Here is an 18,495-nt window from a genome sequence, read left to right as displayed (position 1 = left end):
GTGTCACCTAGAACCACAATCCTAATATTATATTACAGGGGGAAATTAGATTCTCCCCTTTAAAAGGACACCAGAACTGTGTTATTGGGTGGCAAGGTTCTGGAGATTTAAAGTTGTCATGACTTGTATTTACATCCTTTATGCATGGAACGTGTGCAAATAGGACATATATAGCCATATAGGTTTAAGCTACTAATTAATTAAGCAGCTCCTTACAATCTAACGGCACATTTATTACTTATCGTTACGTATTAAATCACTTATACGTATTGTTATATACTAGAGCTATGGATGTGATTTCAGTACAACTATACGGTAAAATCAAGCAATGTAGCGGCACTGCAGTCCACGTGTCTGGTTTTTCCAGGACATTATTAGTTTGGTGCAGTGATGGCGAACCTATGACACGCGTGTCAGCACTGACACGCGTAGTCATTTTTGCTGACACGTGGCCGCCCAGCGCCCGCTGTCCGCCCCCCTCCCTGTGTAATGTGCTGCCCCAGTGTAATGTGCTCCCCCTGTGTTAATGTCCCGCCCCCGTCCCTGTGTTTCTGCCCCTGTGTAATGTGCTGCCCCTGTGTTAATGTCCCGCCCCCGTCCCTGTGTTTCTGCCCCCTGCTTACCTGTCCGGCGCCGCGTTGGTCCGCCCACCTTCTGCAACTCCTCCGGCTCCTCCAGGCTGCAATGCGCGCTGCTCGTCACGTGACTGAGGCGACCTGACGTCAGGTCACGTCAGTCACGTGACCCGAGGCGCGCGGTGCAACCTGGAGGAGCCGAGCCGCCATTATCGTCAGACCTGCAGTAAAGCTGCAGAGAAGAAGACATCACTGGGTAAGTATATAAGTTTATTATTATATTATATTTAAAGGGAGGGCGCTAGGGGTATTTTAGTAGTAAAGGGAGGCCGCTAGGGGTATTTTAGTAGTAAAGGGAGGCCGCTAGGGGTATTTTAGTAGTAAAGGGAGGCCGCTAGGGGTATTTTAGTAGTAAAGGGAGGCCGCTAGGGGTATTTTAGTAGTAAAGGGAGGCCGCTAGGGGTATTTTAGTAGTAAAGGGAGGCAGCTAGGGGTATTTTAATAGTAAAGGGAGGCCGCTGCTGGACATGTTATTAATAAGGGGAGGCCGCTGCTGGACATGTTATTACAAAATTAGGTTTTTCCTAAAGGTGACACACCACCCGAGTTATGCTCGTTTTTTTGGCGAATTTTGACACACCTAGCTCAAAAGGTTGCCCATCACTGGTTTGGTGGGACGATAATGTAAACCGACAGGATATATACAGATGATGAAACACAAAACATGAGCCAGGTAATAAAAATGCTGGGACATTGGGAGCGCCATAGACCACCATCCAATTCTTCATACTTGTTTAATTCTTTTAGGGCGTAAGTTTGAAATGCAGGTCAAAGTAACTCATAAAAGGGAAGCAATTATAATTATTACTACGTGTGACTAAGAAAAAAGTACGACTACAACTCATAAATTAAGTTTTATGGACACACTCGCTATCTAGAGACAGGCTATAATCCACAACAGGAATGTAATATCCAAGTATACAGTACTGGATTGTGCATGCTGGATTCTGGACCCTGATGTTGTCTTTGAATTAAAGGGATTATAAAAAGACATTGCCCACAATGGACTTACAATCTATGAGTAAGGTAGAGGTGGAGATAATACATCGAGGGGTAATGTTAATCATACTGTAGATGTAGCGGCACATGAGTTACCATGTGTAAGTGATTGTGAAGAGGTGGGTCTTCAGGTTACGATTTCGATCTTGGGGACAGTCTCATATGTTGGGGAAGGGAGTTCCATGTACTAGTATGCGGAAAGGTCTTCCGAACCATTGTGAGAAGATAATAGTGAAGTAGGAAGTCTTTTGAGACTATGGGAGGAACTGATTAACACTCTTGTGAGACATTTTTGGTGGATTTGTGCCAAAAAATACTTTCTAAAATGCCCTCCACCACATTTATTAAGGCTTTTAAATCTTTTCCCTTTTTTTGGCACTTTCCTGACTTGTCTGACTTGGAGGGTATGGCCTTTGGAAATGGGTGTGGCCTCACACAAAGGGGGCGTTACCAGCAGTAAATAGTCTTTCAGCCAAAATTTCTGGTCAATTGTTTGGAAAAACTAAAACTTTGTCTAAAGTAGGAACCAACAGTCTTATGCTGCACCAGAATTTATCATCACGTTGATGAATTTGCTGCAGGAAAAGACTAGTGATTTCTAGCCAGAAACTGGCAGGACCTGAGATTTGCAGGATGCAGGAAATTATTACGTGATGAAGGGCATACATATATGGTGGGTCAGACTGACTTGTAGGTAATGGGTTAATACTTTAAAAAACCCGGTGAAATATTGGTAACCGGAAAAGGGACCGGCAGAGGAGAGAGGAATGAAGAGAGAGGAGGAATAATTGACTGCAGAATTATAGGGGCATTCACAGGTTATATCCTAGGGATAGGTCGTAAATACATTTAAGAAGTGGGACCCACCTATGGACCTGCCTTTGTCGTAAGAACAGGGGTCCACAGAACCCCTTCCCACAGCTGGGCCGAACTGAGAGTTTTCCGCACATACACACCATTTAGGTCACTGGGGGGCGGAAATGGTGCAGTGTGTGTACACACGGATAGTAATGTTTCTACCGTATATAGACAGTGACCATTTATGATCGGCAAACTCTGCATTCAGCCTGGCCAGGGGAAAGGGGTCGGCTTCCTGTAATCCTTCATATCAATGGGTGTCAAGCTTATTAGTGTATAAGGATGTCAATTAGTTTTGACCTTTTCACGAAGAGCTGAGGAACGGTATAGTTCATGCCCTGCCAAGCCTCCATCTGCCCTTTCCTTACCATCTTTTTAATTGCCCATTACGCTCCTCGACGAGTAGGTTTTCACACGGGTATTTCAGCTGTAGCAATTAATTGTAATATTAAGCCCCTATTTTTTAAATTTAATTTAATTTAATTTTTTTATCGATAGTCGGCACTAATTCTCCCCGAGACTATACTGATTCTTGAATAAGGCACCTAATACATAGTTAATTTATTATGACATCAAAGATAGGAAAAAGATTGTCAACTCCCTGGGTTTTCCCCTGAAAATATGTTAATTTACTTCATTGAGTAACACAAAACATAATTAATTTTCAATTGGAGCATGGTCACGTGACTGCTGCACCCAGTCGATGACTTCATCGGTCCCAGCAGCAGGACCGCAGCAGGACCACGGCTGAACCTCCACTGCTGCTTCTCCTGTGACCGCTGGAGCCATTGACTACAGAAAACCCCATTTAATGGTTAGAAATGTAGAGCAGAGGAAACTATAAGGTCTGTACTGGTGAGATTGGTTTTACTGGTGGATAATAAACCTGCTCTGCCGTTACTGTACACGGGAGGTGACCTGACCCTGTGTGATTGTATATTGTACATTGTTTGCATGTACTTGTATTTCAGTGGCTTACAACCAATATATTGTTTTAGTCCTATATTTTGTAAAGTTTTATACCCCTTTTCTAAAAAGAAAAAGAGACAATAGCAGCAGCTTACCCAAAGAGACCACAGTGGGCACCATCAGGCAGGGACTTCCAAATTGTGGACCTCCACCAACATTGGCCGCCAGTACTATGGGTAGACAATACAACGGCAGCAGGGATCACTTTGGAGCCTACTGACTAGATGACGGGTATAAGTAGGCCATCAGCCATCACAATCATGCACACAGGTCTCGCCCGGGATCTAATGATTGTTTTGTTATGGGTGACGGCGTTGCCTGGTGACAATAAATTACCTTTCCATGATTCTGTGCCTGACATTTCCACACATGGCGATCAATTCCTACTCGAGCGTGTAAGAACCTGATCACTCAGATGAGTGACAGCCTGTATGCATCCCTGCCTTTCCCTCAAGACCTTCTAAATTATTGAAGAAAATAAAAAAAAAAGTTCTGGAGTGCTGGAAGGCAGGGTAGGTCGCCCATCACGAGGCACTTTGATACTATGTCTGAGATTTGGCCTCGTCTTCTTTTGGTAATTACATGACAGTAATTTGGAATAGTTTGTGGATTTACAGAAGACTTGCCCTCCTTTATTGATATCTTCAACCTAGCAACACACAAAACCCAGTGAACCAGCTACATAGAAGGTGCCAATATTTTAAAGTTTCTGCCTCTTTAACTACCGTATTTTTCGGACTCTTAGGCGCACAAAAAATCCTTTGATTTTCTCAGAAATCAATGGTGCGCCTTATAGTCCAGTGCGCCTTATATATGAACCGTACTTACAGACAACAGCTGCCTTGTACTGTGCACAGGTCTGCCACCTGCTGGTCATTCATCCTTATAATCAGGTGCACTTTATAATCCAGTGCGCCTTATATATGGACCATACTTACAGACAACAGCTGCCTTGTACTGTGCACAGGTCTGCCACCTGCTGGTCATTCATCCTTATAATCAGGTACGCCTTATAATCCGGTGGGCATTATACATGAATTTAGACATTTTAGCAGGCTTTTATTGATGGTGCGCCTTATAATCCGGAGCGCCTTATAGTCCGAAAAATACTGTACTTAGAATTTTTAGCAGCATTTACTTTTCTTTTTCTTAGGATTTTTATAATTTTGCTTTTCCTCTTCTCTTCAGACAGAGCATCTTTTCTGTCAGTGGGCAGATATCTCCAAACACTGAGGTGAAGAAAAAGGTAATAGAAATGGTTTTGTTTCACTTGTGACCTTCAATCCACTCTCACCGCCTTAATTTTTCTTTATCCCTTTTTTGTTCTCCCCTTCCTTTTTCTTGCTTCATTACAAATTGTATGTATAAAATGTCATAGGTTTTCTTGTGTCCATCGGCCCCACGGTTCCAGCACCTGTGCTCTGATCTGCAACACTGACATCATGTTCATTGCTGAACTAATCGCTGAAATCCAACCGTGTTCGCTGGCTAAAAAAAAGCCCTTGGTGCCAGAGCACCTGCAATGGAACCTGAGGGGCTATGGATAGGGGGCCATAGTTTGTTATTCTTTACACAAAATGTACCTGCTGGCACTTTATAAGAAATCTTGGACAACTTTTTTACTCCTTTAGATTGTTTTATGCAGCCTGTGGAAACAAAGTGAAACTGAAGTGACAATGTGCTTCCCAAAATGCAACAAAATGTTGTTGTTTTTTTTTTTCTTTTGTATAACGCTTAACTAAAACTAGTGGACGATGACAATTGTTTAAAAAGGGCAAAACAAATCATAGTTCCATAAAAATGATTTTACGGTCATTCTTTGAAAGTAGTGAAACAAATGGGTGAAGTTGACATCACTTACTATATGTTTGACTTTCTTGCCCCATGGCACTTATCAAATAATGTTTAGTACAGTTTCCCAATGCCTAAAATGTAACGGTAACTTGTGCCAAACATACAACCCATCACACAAAAAAAAACAAGTCCTGTTGATGTAAAAAAAAATAAATTGATTACCTGTATTTCTTTTAATAGTTTAGACTGTAATATTTACAATTTTAATAATAACTAAGCTTATTTTTTTTCAGTTTGTTTTTTTTTTATTTAAAAAAATCTTTTTTTTGTTGCCATACATGTTGACTTTTCGTTTGTATCCACAGTTTGAAATTTACAATTCCGCACGGAGTGTAAAGCAGATTGCCAGTTTTTTCGAGGCGCAACATAATCGACTAAGAGAAAATGCCACCACAAAGTCCACCACCCAACTAGAGAAGGAGGTGTTTCAAGGTTAGTGTACTTAAGTAAAGACTCTTTACAATATTATTTGAATCCTTGACTCGTGGACATTTGTCATCATCAGGATTTGGCAGTGTTGTAGATGTATGTTAAATAATGGAAGGACCCGGAGACAACTGATTACTCTTAACACTTTGTCATAACTACCAGGCAATTCCTGGTAACAAAGTCCAGTAACCAGGGCATTGTGGAAGCTCTATCTGACCACCTGGAGCCCTTTTTTGGCGTGGCCTGGCACCCTGTTCGTGGCAGAATTTCTGTACAAAGTTGGCTCTCAAAAAGTAGCTGCTCTCCACTATCCCAGATAGGGTGTCAACTGGTGTATGCATCGGTTCTGGTTCTAGGAGGACACCGTTTTCCCAGTCAGATTCAGAGCTGCACAAGGGTGGTTAATCTTTGAGAGCCCCCTAGTCTTTGCAGATTTGCTGCTGGGCTAAGGTGCCCAACCAAGTCACAAAGCAGGAGTTCAGTCAAGGCTTCGGACTCATTGAATTAAAACCTGAATCAAGTTTTTGACAAATTTGCTCATCTTTTCTGACAAAATTATGAGGCCGTATTTTCCAGGTTTCCATCAGTCCCAGTGGTGGACTGGGAAATACCGACAATAATGTTGGTTTTGATCAATTCCCTAGACTTTCTATGGGGGAATTGGGGCCTTTGGCAGAAATCAAACTACTTGGATAATTTGTTTAGTAATTAGGGCCCGCATGTGGACTTTGTAAATTTCCTGTATACGCATCACCACAAATACTAATGATAAGATACTTGGTGTTAGCCTTTCATAAGATGTTATTTGATGTGGCGCAGCGGTCAAGCCAAGGCTCAACATCTGTACATTACAAGATATTGCACGCAATGTATCTGTGCACGCTCAGCTATCTGTTTGTGTTGGCAAACACTTGGACAACAGCAATTATATGGCCGTGACTCACACATTCCTTTTTGTGTAGATAATTTCAATAAGGATTGCCCTGCCTTAGAGCACTAGCCAAGAGGCAGTCCAGAAAGTAATAAATAAAGTGCAGGATTTTTTTTTGGTCCTTTCTATAAGGCCTTTTCCTCCATTATTTTTATTTATTCATTTATTTTTGCATAAAGTTGACATTTTTAGTAACTGTGATCTGATTGGAACTCTTCTATGTTTTAGTTTTAGGTGACCTGGATCAAAAACTTACCCAAGAACAAAGCCATAAGCAAACACCCCCGACTAGTAGACTTGGAAGCTATGGAAGGCAATACAGCAAAGATGGCTCGCCCCATAATACATCAGAGCCTGCAAAAACGTACAGCAGTTTACCTTCTCATGATGGAAGACAAACAGTGTCAGAGACGCATACAACGTATGCAACATACCAGCCAAGAAAGTTTTATGAGATGTACTCAAACAGACAACGCCCGGTTTCCAAACCAGAGGTTTCCCACAAAGAGAGTACTTCACACTTTTCATCTGTAAGCAGCACATCTCCAAGTCCTCCTCCTGGTTGTGGCTCTTTTTCATCTAGTAGTTTGCAGCAATTGTCCTCTCCAAACATAAACCTAGAAAGGACAAGACCGCACAAGTCAAGGAGGACACCGATCACCTCCATCAAGTGGAATAATGCATTTACTTCTGGGCATCCAGAGGAGACTTCTAGACCCTTTAGGGCAGAATCCACTTTGGATCTCATAAATATCGGTAACTCTGCTGGTCAGAGCAGAGTAATTGACCTTTACAAAAATGTACCATCACCCATTACAAGTGAAATCAACAATGCACAGAATATTTTGGACAACAGACCGACTGGATATGACATAAAAGACTCTCCTGGTTGCAGTCATGAAGTCAAACGTCCTACACCATCTGATAGGTATTGGGAAGAGGACTATAAAGTGAGTTCTTTCAATGACAATGAGATGAATAAAACTCCTGATGAGAATCTAAGTATTGCCAGTGATAAGGAAACTGAACCAATGGAAGTGGACGGTGATTTGCCCATGCAACTGAATGCAAATAGTATGGAAACCGCTATAAAGTGCAAAACAGAAGTGTCTAGTGATCAAGACAACTTCAATCTGCAGACTGAGGAACTTTCTAGAAAATCAGACTTAATTATTAATGAATGTCAAAACACACCAGACCATGAACGGGGCAAAAATGCAGAATGTAATATCCATTATGAAGTAGACTGTACATCAAGATTACACACAAAGACTCTCTGTGATCCTAATACACTCACAACATCATCTCGTCACATACCAGAGCCAGATACAATGGATATTGATGCTCCATATATCGTCCTACACTCCACAAATACTAGTTCATCTACTCAAAAAGACCAGTCCCCACCACAAATGTTGAGACCTGAGATGACACTCACAAGTTATCATCAGACATTTGATGGCAGCAAAAAGTTCAGTTCATTTGAACCCAAAATATCATATGAAATCGAAATTCCCTCTCCTACAGATGTTAAATCTTCAAAAATAAGTGATGGAGAAAACACAGCTGCTAACAAGCCACCTAATTTGTACAGCAACACCTCAGATATTGGGGGAAAATTTGCTTGGATGAATATGAGTAGAGTATCCAGTGACAATCGCTCAAGGGGGTTTCCTTCTGATACATGGAAGTCTCAGAAAAGATATGCCTCCTCTCTCCCAGATGTAATTGACCAGGATACTGAAAGTTTGGCAAATGATGCTAATGTTACGTCACTCAAAAAGAGTTGTGAAAATTTTATTGAACATGATGCTACCCCTGCTCCTGAAACTTTACCATCTGCGGAGATTGTAGACAAAACTTGCATTCAAAATATGATCCATCGGCCAAAATATTACGACTTCAGGACTTGTGAATACCAGCAAAACCCTTATACGTCCTATGGTTCAGTCATAGGTGGAACATTGCAAAACCTAGACCAAAAGTCGACTTGCCCAGCTGCACCATATCGGACAGAAAGAGTGACAAAAGAGCCAGAAAGTTTCACAGTAGATACTCTGAAGCATAAGAAAAGGAATGCATCCTCTCTACCAGATTTACTTGAACAGGAAAGTGACATTTTTGACCATGATCCTGAAACTATGTCACCCAAAAATAGTTATAAACATGATCAGAATAACCATATGTCCTCTGTGCTAGAAAGTAACTTTTCAAGTATTCCAGATGTAAGTAAAGAAATGTGGAGCAGTATGAGATATGGACAGTGGTGTGTACAAGGTGGTAGCATTAAACCACTTACAAGATCAAATTTAAGCACTTGGAGGTCGCTCCAAACACTATCTACGCTTCACTATGGTTCAGTATCTGATAGGTCAGCGTTAACAGCTGAGCAACTGATAGCCGAGGAAGAAGCAATTAATGTAAATAATAAAGTGAAGAACTGGTTAAACTTAACAGAGACTACTCCATTTTCTCGCGTACGGGCAGAGTTTAAGTCTGTTAACTTCAACAGAGGTCAATACAATGAGCAGAGTGGATCTGACTCTAATAACAACACGCCACTACTAAAGGAGACAGAGACTTATGACCTGTATAATAAAGATGATGGTTTAGGTAATGGAAGTGGATATATTCATCATAAACGGGATCATCTCGAAAAAGAACAGGTGAAAGACTCCAAACGTGTCACAATTTCCAGACCTAAATTGTCAGTCTTTTCCCGACAGAATGTTCTATCGTCAACTGGCCAAGACATGGAAGAAGATGAACAGAAAAGTGAAAGGAAAAGAAACTTAAACCAAAGTTTGATTGATCCGATAGATAACAAAGTAAACCCCAAACTCAAAGAATACAAAGAGCCACCGATAGTCAGAGACTCGCCAAGGTTTCCCGTCAGCCAAACCACCATGAAAACTTCAGAAGGGAACCTTAGCAAAGATACATTCCTTCCTACCATGGAGAACAGGTCAACAAACCTTCTAAGACGGCATGTACTTATGACACCAGCACCCTATAAAGGAAATGTCCGTGTAAGTGTCATCCCCGAGTCAGAGTGGAAAAATTCTACCAGTTTTGAAGATGGCCGGGCCCCAGCCTCTCCTGAAAAAAGTGAGAAGATGAACAATCTGGAATCTGAAAATAAAGTATCTCAAGAAGGTTTACAGCTCCCTAAAGCATATCCCTTTCAACAAATCATCGAAAATACAGAAATCTATGAAACCCTTACAGATGCATCACACCCTGAAATAGATAAAATAGAATACCGTAAGGTTGTCTCGATTTATTATAGCCTCCCTCGAAAATTCTCAAGGAGGATCTCTGACCTATCGAAACACAATTTAAAAAACATTGATAAGACTCTTGAGCAAAATAAGGCACCCAGCGCATTTCTGGATAGGATAAGTAGGTGTCACGAAGGAGCACCAGATTACAATCAACAAAACCTTGAAAATACGGCCAGCTTTATGACCCAAACTCCTCACAATGAAAATATACATTCCATCGATAATGATGATCCATGCAAAAGGCATCTTTTAAATTTCCACATCATCCCTTTACAAACAAATCTGGGTGGCACACCAAATTCTGAAGAGGAAAGGGGTGATTTGGTGAACAAGTTTAGCTCCTTGCACATTTATGAAAATGAAAACGACTACACATCAAAGGAAGACCCAAAAAATAAAAATGACTACAGTCCTTTAAGATCTTCCCCTAAATCCTCTCCAAATAACATTTATTATACATTACCAAGTAGGAAGTCCAGTTTCCATGACCTGGAGAGAAATGTTCTCGAGAGAGACATTGCCATGGTGCGGGACAGGTTCAACGTATATACAAGTAGCAGAAACATGGAGCCGTCTCCTCCAGATCCCCAAGATGTTTTTGCATCACCAGCGTTCTCGTATGATAACCTCAAGTATTCCCCCAGCTATGATTTTATGCATTTTCAGGAATCTAACAAACAAGACTATAACATTAATAACAATTTTGCAAGAGAAGGTGGCGTGTACAAGAAAAACTCCTTGGAAGAAGATCTGTCTATACGAGAAGACTTGCCTTCAATCTACAAATCCAAAAGTTTCAAAGATTTAAGTCAACGCAGGTCATATAACACAGAAGACATCTCCCCTCACCAGGAATATAACACCAGTCTACCAACTGATTCTCACTATCCAAATTTCGGTAAAACCAATGACGTCACGAGTCAACGGCGTCCTTCGTATTGTTCAGAGTTTGTCCAAAAGAAAATGAAACCAATAAATGCAAAAAAATTCAGCTTCTCCTCTGATCATACAAGTAAGGATAAGGTCAGCCCGAGACATACCAGCTCCTATGGTGATAGCATTCGGTTATCCGATACGGATTCACCACCTGTATTCTACTCTCCAAATGACCATTATCCTTCTTATGTCAACAAACACTGTGGCCAGGAAATGCCCAAGGCTTGTCAAAACGACCCGTACTCCAACTTGTATCGTTCAAAGAGCATGAAGTTCTTAAACACAGCAGGACAAGAGAAATTCATGGACTACAAAAGAAAAAGTGACGGGAGTTTTTCTTCGAAAAGCTACGGCGGTACATTGAGGAGCAAAAGCCCTTCCGGAGACGCCTGGAACAGGAGGGGTTCAGCTGAAATTTTGGATGAAAACGATAATTGGCCGATTTCTAAAGAGTCCTGTGAACGGAAACCTGTTTGTACATCCAAGTCTCTTGACTATGGGATTTTTGGGAAGGAACAACAAGAGGCTATTCTGAACAATGTCAAGCGGTCACTCACCGAGGGCAGGTTATGGAGCCCAAGCTTTTTGAAAAATCCGGGCTTCCTAAGAACTGAAGAACATTGTTCTTCTCAGGAAATAAATCCAGTCGGTCGGACTCCTGATGATTCCCCACCACCTGGACTGAACGTGAAAGAATCTCTTACTATTGATGTGGATGAACCTGTTGATTCTTCAGATACAGATACTGACACCACCACAGATGACGAATATTACTTAGACGACTATTACAAGGAGTCAGAACTGTGAGCTCTTCCAAAATAGTAACCAAGACAGTATTGATGGCTCACCGTTTTGATAGTTTTGATGTCCAGTCTTTGTTTATTTAAAGTCGACCTGGTATCTATGGGCAGGATCCATGGGCAGCGTGCAATCTAACGGGTTTCCTCATGACATAGGTATGTAGTCCTCTGAAATCTGTTTTGTATCAATAAGCTGGGCCCATGAGGAGATGTCGGGTGTGTGGCTTCTATCCACTCTGCTGGGCATGATTGACAAGCCTCTCCCTGTTTGTGGATAGGGAGAGACTCGTCATAGAAGCCAAGTAACAAGAGATAAAGCCACACAGCAGACTCGTCTCTTTGTGGCCACCTATCATTTTAAAAATATTTTAAAGTTTTAAAAAAAACAAACCCTGTTGGCTTTTATGCTGCCCATTAACCCGATGTCAGGTTTTCAGGCTAAAAAATTGATGACTTATCCTATGGATAGGTTAACAATATCAGACTGTCGGGGGTACATCACCCAGTACTCTCATACATTAGCTGCTCTAAGCACTAATACCCTGGATGTGCACCTCATTCATTGGAAAGCTCCAAGGGGAGGAGTGATGTGCGGGTGTTCAGTGCCCTGGTTGATTGGTAAATATCTAATATTTACTTAGAAAAGAAAAAGAAACAAACTTTCCCTACTTTTTTTTTCCAAGCGCACATTTTGGCACGTAGGGAAGACGGCTGCATGTTTGATGGGACAGGTTCCCCTTGAGAGGTTTGGGCCCCTGTAGATTGAAAACAGTCTACAGAACCAGAATTTTGGTCTACAAAGGCTAATGGCTCGTATACAGGGACAATTCAACGTAAGAGGCCCCTGAATGGCACCACATCTACTGCAACATGGATCCATTATAGTGAATGGAGAAGAAAAATAGACCACTCTGCGGGCACAGACTCCTCTGCAACCACATTTTATAAAGTTCCAAGTTCTTTACTTTCTTTGGGTAGGCCCTTTATTTATTTTTCCTAATACAGAGCTCCAAATGCTCCGCTTAGAGTTTTAAGAAGGAAACTCGGTTTTATCATTAATAGGTTGTTGTCTGACCAGACAACACGTTGTTTTAGGGCCACATTTATACGGCTGTGCTTGGTCCTTTAAAAATAGACCATATGTCGGCCATGTTTGTTAGACAGAACAAGGGGGGGGGGGGCCAGACTCCCTCGGACACGGGTGTCAAACACCCCCCACAGCCTTGTGTTATTGTCTGTAACCGATACCCTGATAAACACTGTTCCCTGCTCCCCCCAAAACAGCAGTATTCTTAGTATGTGTTTCTGCAGACGCGATCTGATGAAATAATTACTTCTGCCGGATTCCGAGCCGTGTACCGCGCCACACAGGAGAGAACGCGGTTTATGGGGAAAGGTGAGTATATGTCCCCCCCCCCCCCACCCCACCCCAAAGGAGAGAGGGCAGGTGGTGATTTGAATGGAGGGGTTCTCATACACTAGGGGGGCTACAGATTGGGGCCATGCAACTATTGGCTATAATGGCTTTTAACCTTTTAAGGCAACCACATGGCTGATGTGGCCCCCAGTTAAAATGAGTTTGACATCCCTGCCCATGGAGACCCTCTCTCCCTGTGGGACAAATATGTTTTCACTGCAGAACAGAAGGAGTTACTTTCATGAGCCTTGGGCTGTAGGAATATTATATTCCCTATAATGGTACTAGAATCGGGTCCTGCAATGACTCTTGTGTACATGTGTATTGAGAGCAGGAACAGATGTTCAAGAATTTCATGGGTGAAGGTCCTTCTCAGTATAAAATTTTGCAGGTGGTTTGGGGCCCAGAAGGCTTGGGCCCCAGTCTACCGCCCGAACCGAATCTATATGATAATGGTAGGAGTCCTGAGAGTCTGGGTCCCAAGGTACTGTTTGGTCCGGGCAATATGCCCAATAAACTACCTGGAATTCGGGGACCAAACATTACAAAGTCTGATGCATTGAAAACTAACATTTATTGCACCGACTTATATCCCATAATATTGTATAACCGTCCAGTGTCCTGCTACAAGGGCCATGGCACTGCCAGGCAGCGGGACATTGCAGAGGTAAAGCACAGACAGTGATGTAACAGGTTTTCATTTCCATCACTTTAATTATCAGTCTGACCCCCCTGACCTATGTCTATAGAGAGAATTTGGAGCTCAGTATTAAAAGTGGAACTTTAACCACTATAAATATATCTTAAAGGGCATCTACCACCAGAATGAAGTAAAGTATGCAAATGAGCCTGAGGGGCTCCAGGCTCCACTAGGCATTAGTGGAGCCAGGAGCCCAACAGGCTCATTTGCATACAGTCCTTCATTCTGGTGGTAGATGCCCTTTAAACAATGACAGTGGGACCCTAAAACAAATGTATAAAGGTGGAGGTTCCCTTTGCTGCTGCATTTGTATAGTATTTGTGATGATTCTTGTTTGTTGGATGGTAGCTATTTATTTCCATTGGTCCTGTATATACCTGTACAGAGAAGAGTATTATACATGTCCTGTACATACTGTACGTGTCCTACATACCTGACTGCACTTTCTCAGATATTTATTTTCCTTGCTCACGCTGTAAATAAGTGTAATATATAATAAAAAGGATTTTGTATTTTTGTACCGTATCATGTATTTTATGTTTAATAATTAATGCCGTGCTGTAACTCTGGCGGGGAAAGAGTTAAATGTCTCCACATTATTTTTAAGATGTTACCCAGGGAGATCCTTTCAATAAGCTGCAAAAATGACAAAAGTAAAACCGATGACTAGAGATGAACCTTGTACTTCATTCGATATACATTTGCAGAGCTGGATGAATAACATGGCTAAATTTAAAGGGATTGTCCATTACTAGATATAATATTATACATCTGTATTTATATAGCGACATCATATTCTGCACTTTAAAGGACACCTGTCATCAGGTCTGTGTCACTTGTCCTGTCACCTCTACCTGTTGGAGCAGCTCACAAGGATCCCATCCCAGCCTTTATCTAGTTATTTCATACATTATTCATTGTAAAATCATCTTTTCTTTATTATGTAAATGAGGCTGGTCACATGGTCAGGGGCAGTGATGTCACCCCTGTTACCCCTCCCCTCTCCTCCCCCTGCTCATGTCTGTGTGTAATGTATAGTAAAGCATTGCTAGTGTGTGGGCTGCTTCTGCTGACATGCTGCATCCTCCCATACATGTGAGACACAGACATCAGCTACACAAGTACCTGACATGTTCTGCTGTAACATGGCTGCCTGGAGCTGTTGTATCTCTCCTATACGCACGCACGCACACACACGCTGCAGGAGGCGCCAGCACCAGGAAGCAGATCATTATACAGCCTCACACCATTATACAGGCTGTCAGTCATGCACTGGGGGTGTGGCTGTGCCTCCCACTCATGAATAAGGTGGACAGCTTGAATATGCTAATGCTTCATTGGACATTTCACAGGTCATTTGCATACAGCTTTAGGACCTCATTGCTTAGGGACAATGAAGGGATAGAGGCAATGCTCTCTAATGGCAGGGGGGATTTACAAACATAATTAGACATAAGAGTAATAACATAGTAATATGAAACATATAGGAGCGAGGGCCCTGCTCACAAGAGCTTACAATCTATGGGCATTAATGGCCTATTGGAGGGGTCCCACATTGGTTTCTGATCGGTTACAGACGCGGACCCCATTCTGATTTTGATGACCAGTTTTTAGGATGGATGATCAAAAATCTAGTCTCGGACAGTTACTAAAAGAAGACGGGTTCCTGTGAGCCGGCTATTAGTCAGGTGCACAGCCCATCCCTCACTGACTGTATACTGAGGGTTATTCACAGTGCACCCATATCTGATGTGCTGAGGCATCATGGCATTGCCTGCTGTAATCTCATACAGTGGGAGGGGGAAGTGCTCCTGTACTGTGAAAGGGCTTTGGTAACGCCTCCCCCCTCCCATAGCCCTTCAGGCTCATTACCATAATTGTAAAAGTTGGTTTTAGAAGGAAGGAGGCCGTGGGTAACACATACAAGATGATTACCACAGTGACACTGCCTGGATCAATGAGTAATGTCCCTGGTTTATCAGGATGGATTTTTATGGTTAATTCTAATTTAAAGGACATCTACCACTGGGATGAAGGACTGTATGCAAATGAGCCTGAGGGGCTCCCGGCTCTATTAACAGCTATGGAGCCACTGAGGCTCATTTGCATACAGTCCTTCATCCTGGTAGTAGATGTCCTTTAAGAAACCAGTTAACATATCCGGATGATGACATTTATGTGAGAGCGATATCCTTGCGGGGCTGATGCTTCGGGCGATGCCAACCATGACACAAATTTTTAGTTAATTCTTTTTGGGGGTGAAGTTGTCCTATCCTGTTCTAAGGACACAAAAGCAGCCAATGGAATTACTCCGGACATATGAGGGGACCAATAAATGACCCTGCTGTGTCCATACCATCACCTAGATCAGTGGTGCCGAACCTATGGCACTCGGGGTCGTCACTATGGGCAACCAGGTCATCACCCCAGCACAACGTTTGCCAGACCGGTGGTGTCCCCTAGGATGTCCTTGGGGGTGCTGAAAAGTTCCCCTTCTATCAACGTACTGGTGTCCTCAGGGGGCCAATACGATTGAAAGCTGTGGCGGAGCATAGAAATAAGATGCTGATTAAATTGCTGTTTCAGCACTTTGTGATTTGGGCACTCAGTCTCCAAAAGGTTCTCCCCCACTGACCTCATGTAGGGGATATGACGCCTCTCAGTGTGGAATGGTCACAATTTCAGTGATACAATGTCCTCAGGTTGTTCATGATAATGTGTATATGTGCTACAGTATCTCTATACACAGGGAGGAGTGTGCAGAGCATCGCACTATAGTGTCAGCATACATCCATATACACAGGGAGGAGTGTGCAGAGCATCGCACTATAGTGTCAGCATACATCCATATACACAGGGAGGAGTGTGCAGAGCATCGCACTATAGTGTCAGCATACATCCATATACACAGGGAGGAGTGTGCAGAGCATCGCACTATAGTGTCAGCATACATCCATATACACAGGGAGGAGTGTGCAGAGCATCGCACTATAGTGTCAGCATACATCCATATACACAAGGAGGAGTGTGCAGAGCATCGCACTATAGTGTCAGCATACATCCATATACACAAGGAGAAGTGTGCAGAGCATCGCGCTATAGTGTCAGTATACAGGAGGAGTGGGCAGAGCATCGCACTATAGTATCAGTGTACATCCATATACACAGGGAGGAGTGTGCAGAACATCGCACTATAGTGTCAGTGTACATCCATATACAGAGGGAGGAGTGGGCAGAGCATCGCGCTATAGTATCTGTACATCCATATACACAGGGAGGAGTGTGCAGAGCATCGCACTATAGTGTCAGTATACAGGAGGAGTGTGCAGAACATCGCACTATAGTGTCAGTGTACATCCATATACACAGGGAGGAGTGTGCAGAGCATCACACTATAGTATCTGTACATCCATATACACAGGGAGGAGTGTGCAGAACATCGCACTATAGTGTCAGTATACAGGAGTGTGCAGAACATCGCACTATAGTGTCAGTGTACATCCATATACAGAGGGAGGAGTGGGCAGAGCATCACACTATAGTATCAGTGTACATCCATATACACAGGGAGGAGTGTGCAGAACATCGCACTATAGTGTCAGTGTACATCCATATACCCAGGAAGGAGAGTGCAGAGCATCGCACTATAGTGTCAGTATACAGGAGGAGTGTGCAGAGCATCACACTATAGTATCAGTGTACATCCATATACACAGGGAGGAGTGTGCAGAACATCGCACTATAGTCTCAGCATACATCCATATACACAGGGAGGAGTGTGCAGAGCATCGCACTATTGTGTCAGCATACATCCATATACACAGGGAGGATTGTGCAGAGCCTCACACTATAGTATCTGTACATCCATATACACAGGGAGGAGAGTGCAGAACATCGCACTATAGTGTCAGTATACAGGAGGAGTGTGCAGAACATCGCACTATAGTGTCAGTGTACATCCATATACACAGGGAGGAGTGTGCAGAGCATCGCACTATAGTGTCAGTGTACATCCATATACAGAGGGAGGAGTGGGCAGAGCATCACACTATAGTATCAGTGTACATCCATATACACAGGGAGGAGTGTGCAGAGCATCGCACTATAGTGTCAGTGTACATCCATATACACAGGGAGGAGTGTGCAGAACATCGCACTATAGTGTCAGTATACAGGAGGAGTGTGCAGAGCATCGCACTATAGTGTCAGTATACAGGAGGAGTGGGCAGAGCATCGCACTATAGTGTCAGTGTACATCCATATACACAGGGAGGAGTGTGCAGAGCATCGCACTATAGTGTCAGTGTACATCCATATACACAGGGAGGAGTGTGCAGAACATCGCACTATAGTGTCAGTATACAGGAGGAGTGTGCAGAGCATCGCACTATAGTGTCAGTATACAGGAGGAGTGGGCAGAGCATCGCACTATAGTGTCAGTGTACATCCATATACGCAGGAAGGAGTGTGCAGAACATCGCACTATAGTGTCAGTGTACATCCATATACACAGGGAGGAGTGGGCAGAGCATCGCACTATAGTGTCAGTGTACATCCATATACACAGGGAGGAGTGTGCAGAATATCGCACTATAGTGTCAGTATACAGGAGGAGTGTGCAGAGCATCGCACTATAGTGTCAGTATACAGGAGGAGTGGGCAGAGCATCGCACTATAGTGTCA

At 42.9% G+C, this 18,495-nt stretch overlaps 1 protein-coding gene across 1 annotated transcript in view; it reads left to right on the top strand.

Moving 5' to 3' along the window:
• EXPH5 (exophilin 5) overlaps positions 1 to 13,956 on the top strand; it is a 57,321-nt gene extending 43,365 nt beyond the window's left edge. The window contains exons 4-6 of the mRNA XM_072134246.1: positions 4,650 to 4,707; positions 5,621 to 5,747; positions 6,904 to 13,956. Coding sequence (XP_071990347.1) covers positions 4,650 to 4,707; positions 5,621 to 5,747; positions 6,904 to 11,702 — 4,984 coding nt within the window. The 3' untranslated portion in view covers positions 11,703 to 13,956. The remainder of the gene's footprint in view (positions 1 to 4,649; positions 4,708 to 5,620; positions 5,748 to 6,903) is intronic.
• Positions 13,957 to 18,495: the final 4,539 nt, after the last annotated feature.

Source organism: Engystomops pustulosus, chromosome 2 (genome assembly GCF_040894005.1).
Source record: "Engystomops pustulosus chromosome 2, aEngPut4.maternal, whole genome shotgun sequence".
Taxonomy (NCBI): Eukaryota; Metazoa; Chordata; class Amphibia; order Anura; family Leptodactylidae; genus Engystomops; species Engystomops pustulosus.
The sequence above is the reverse complement of the archived record's forward strand: the minus strand, read 5'-3'. Positions and strand labels throughout refer to the sequence as shown.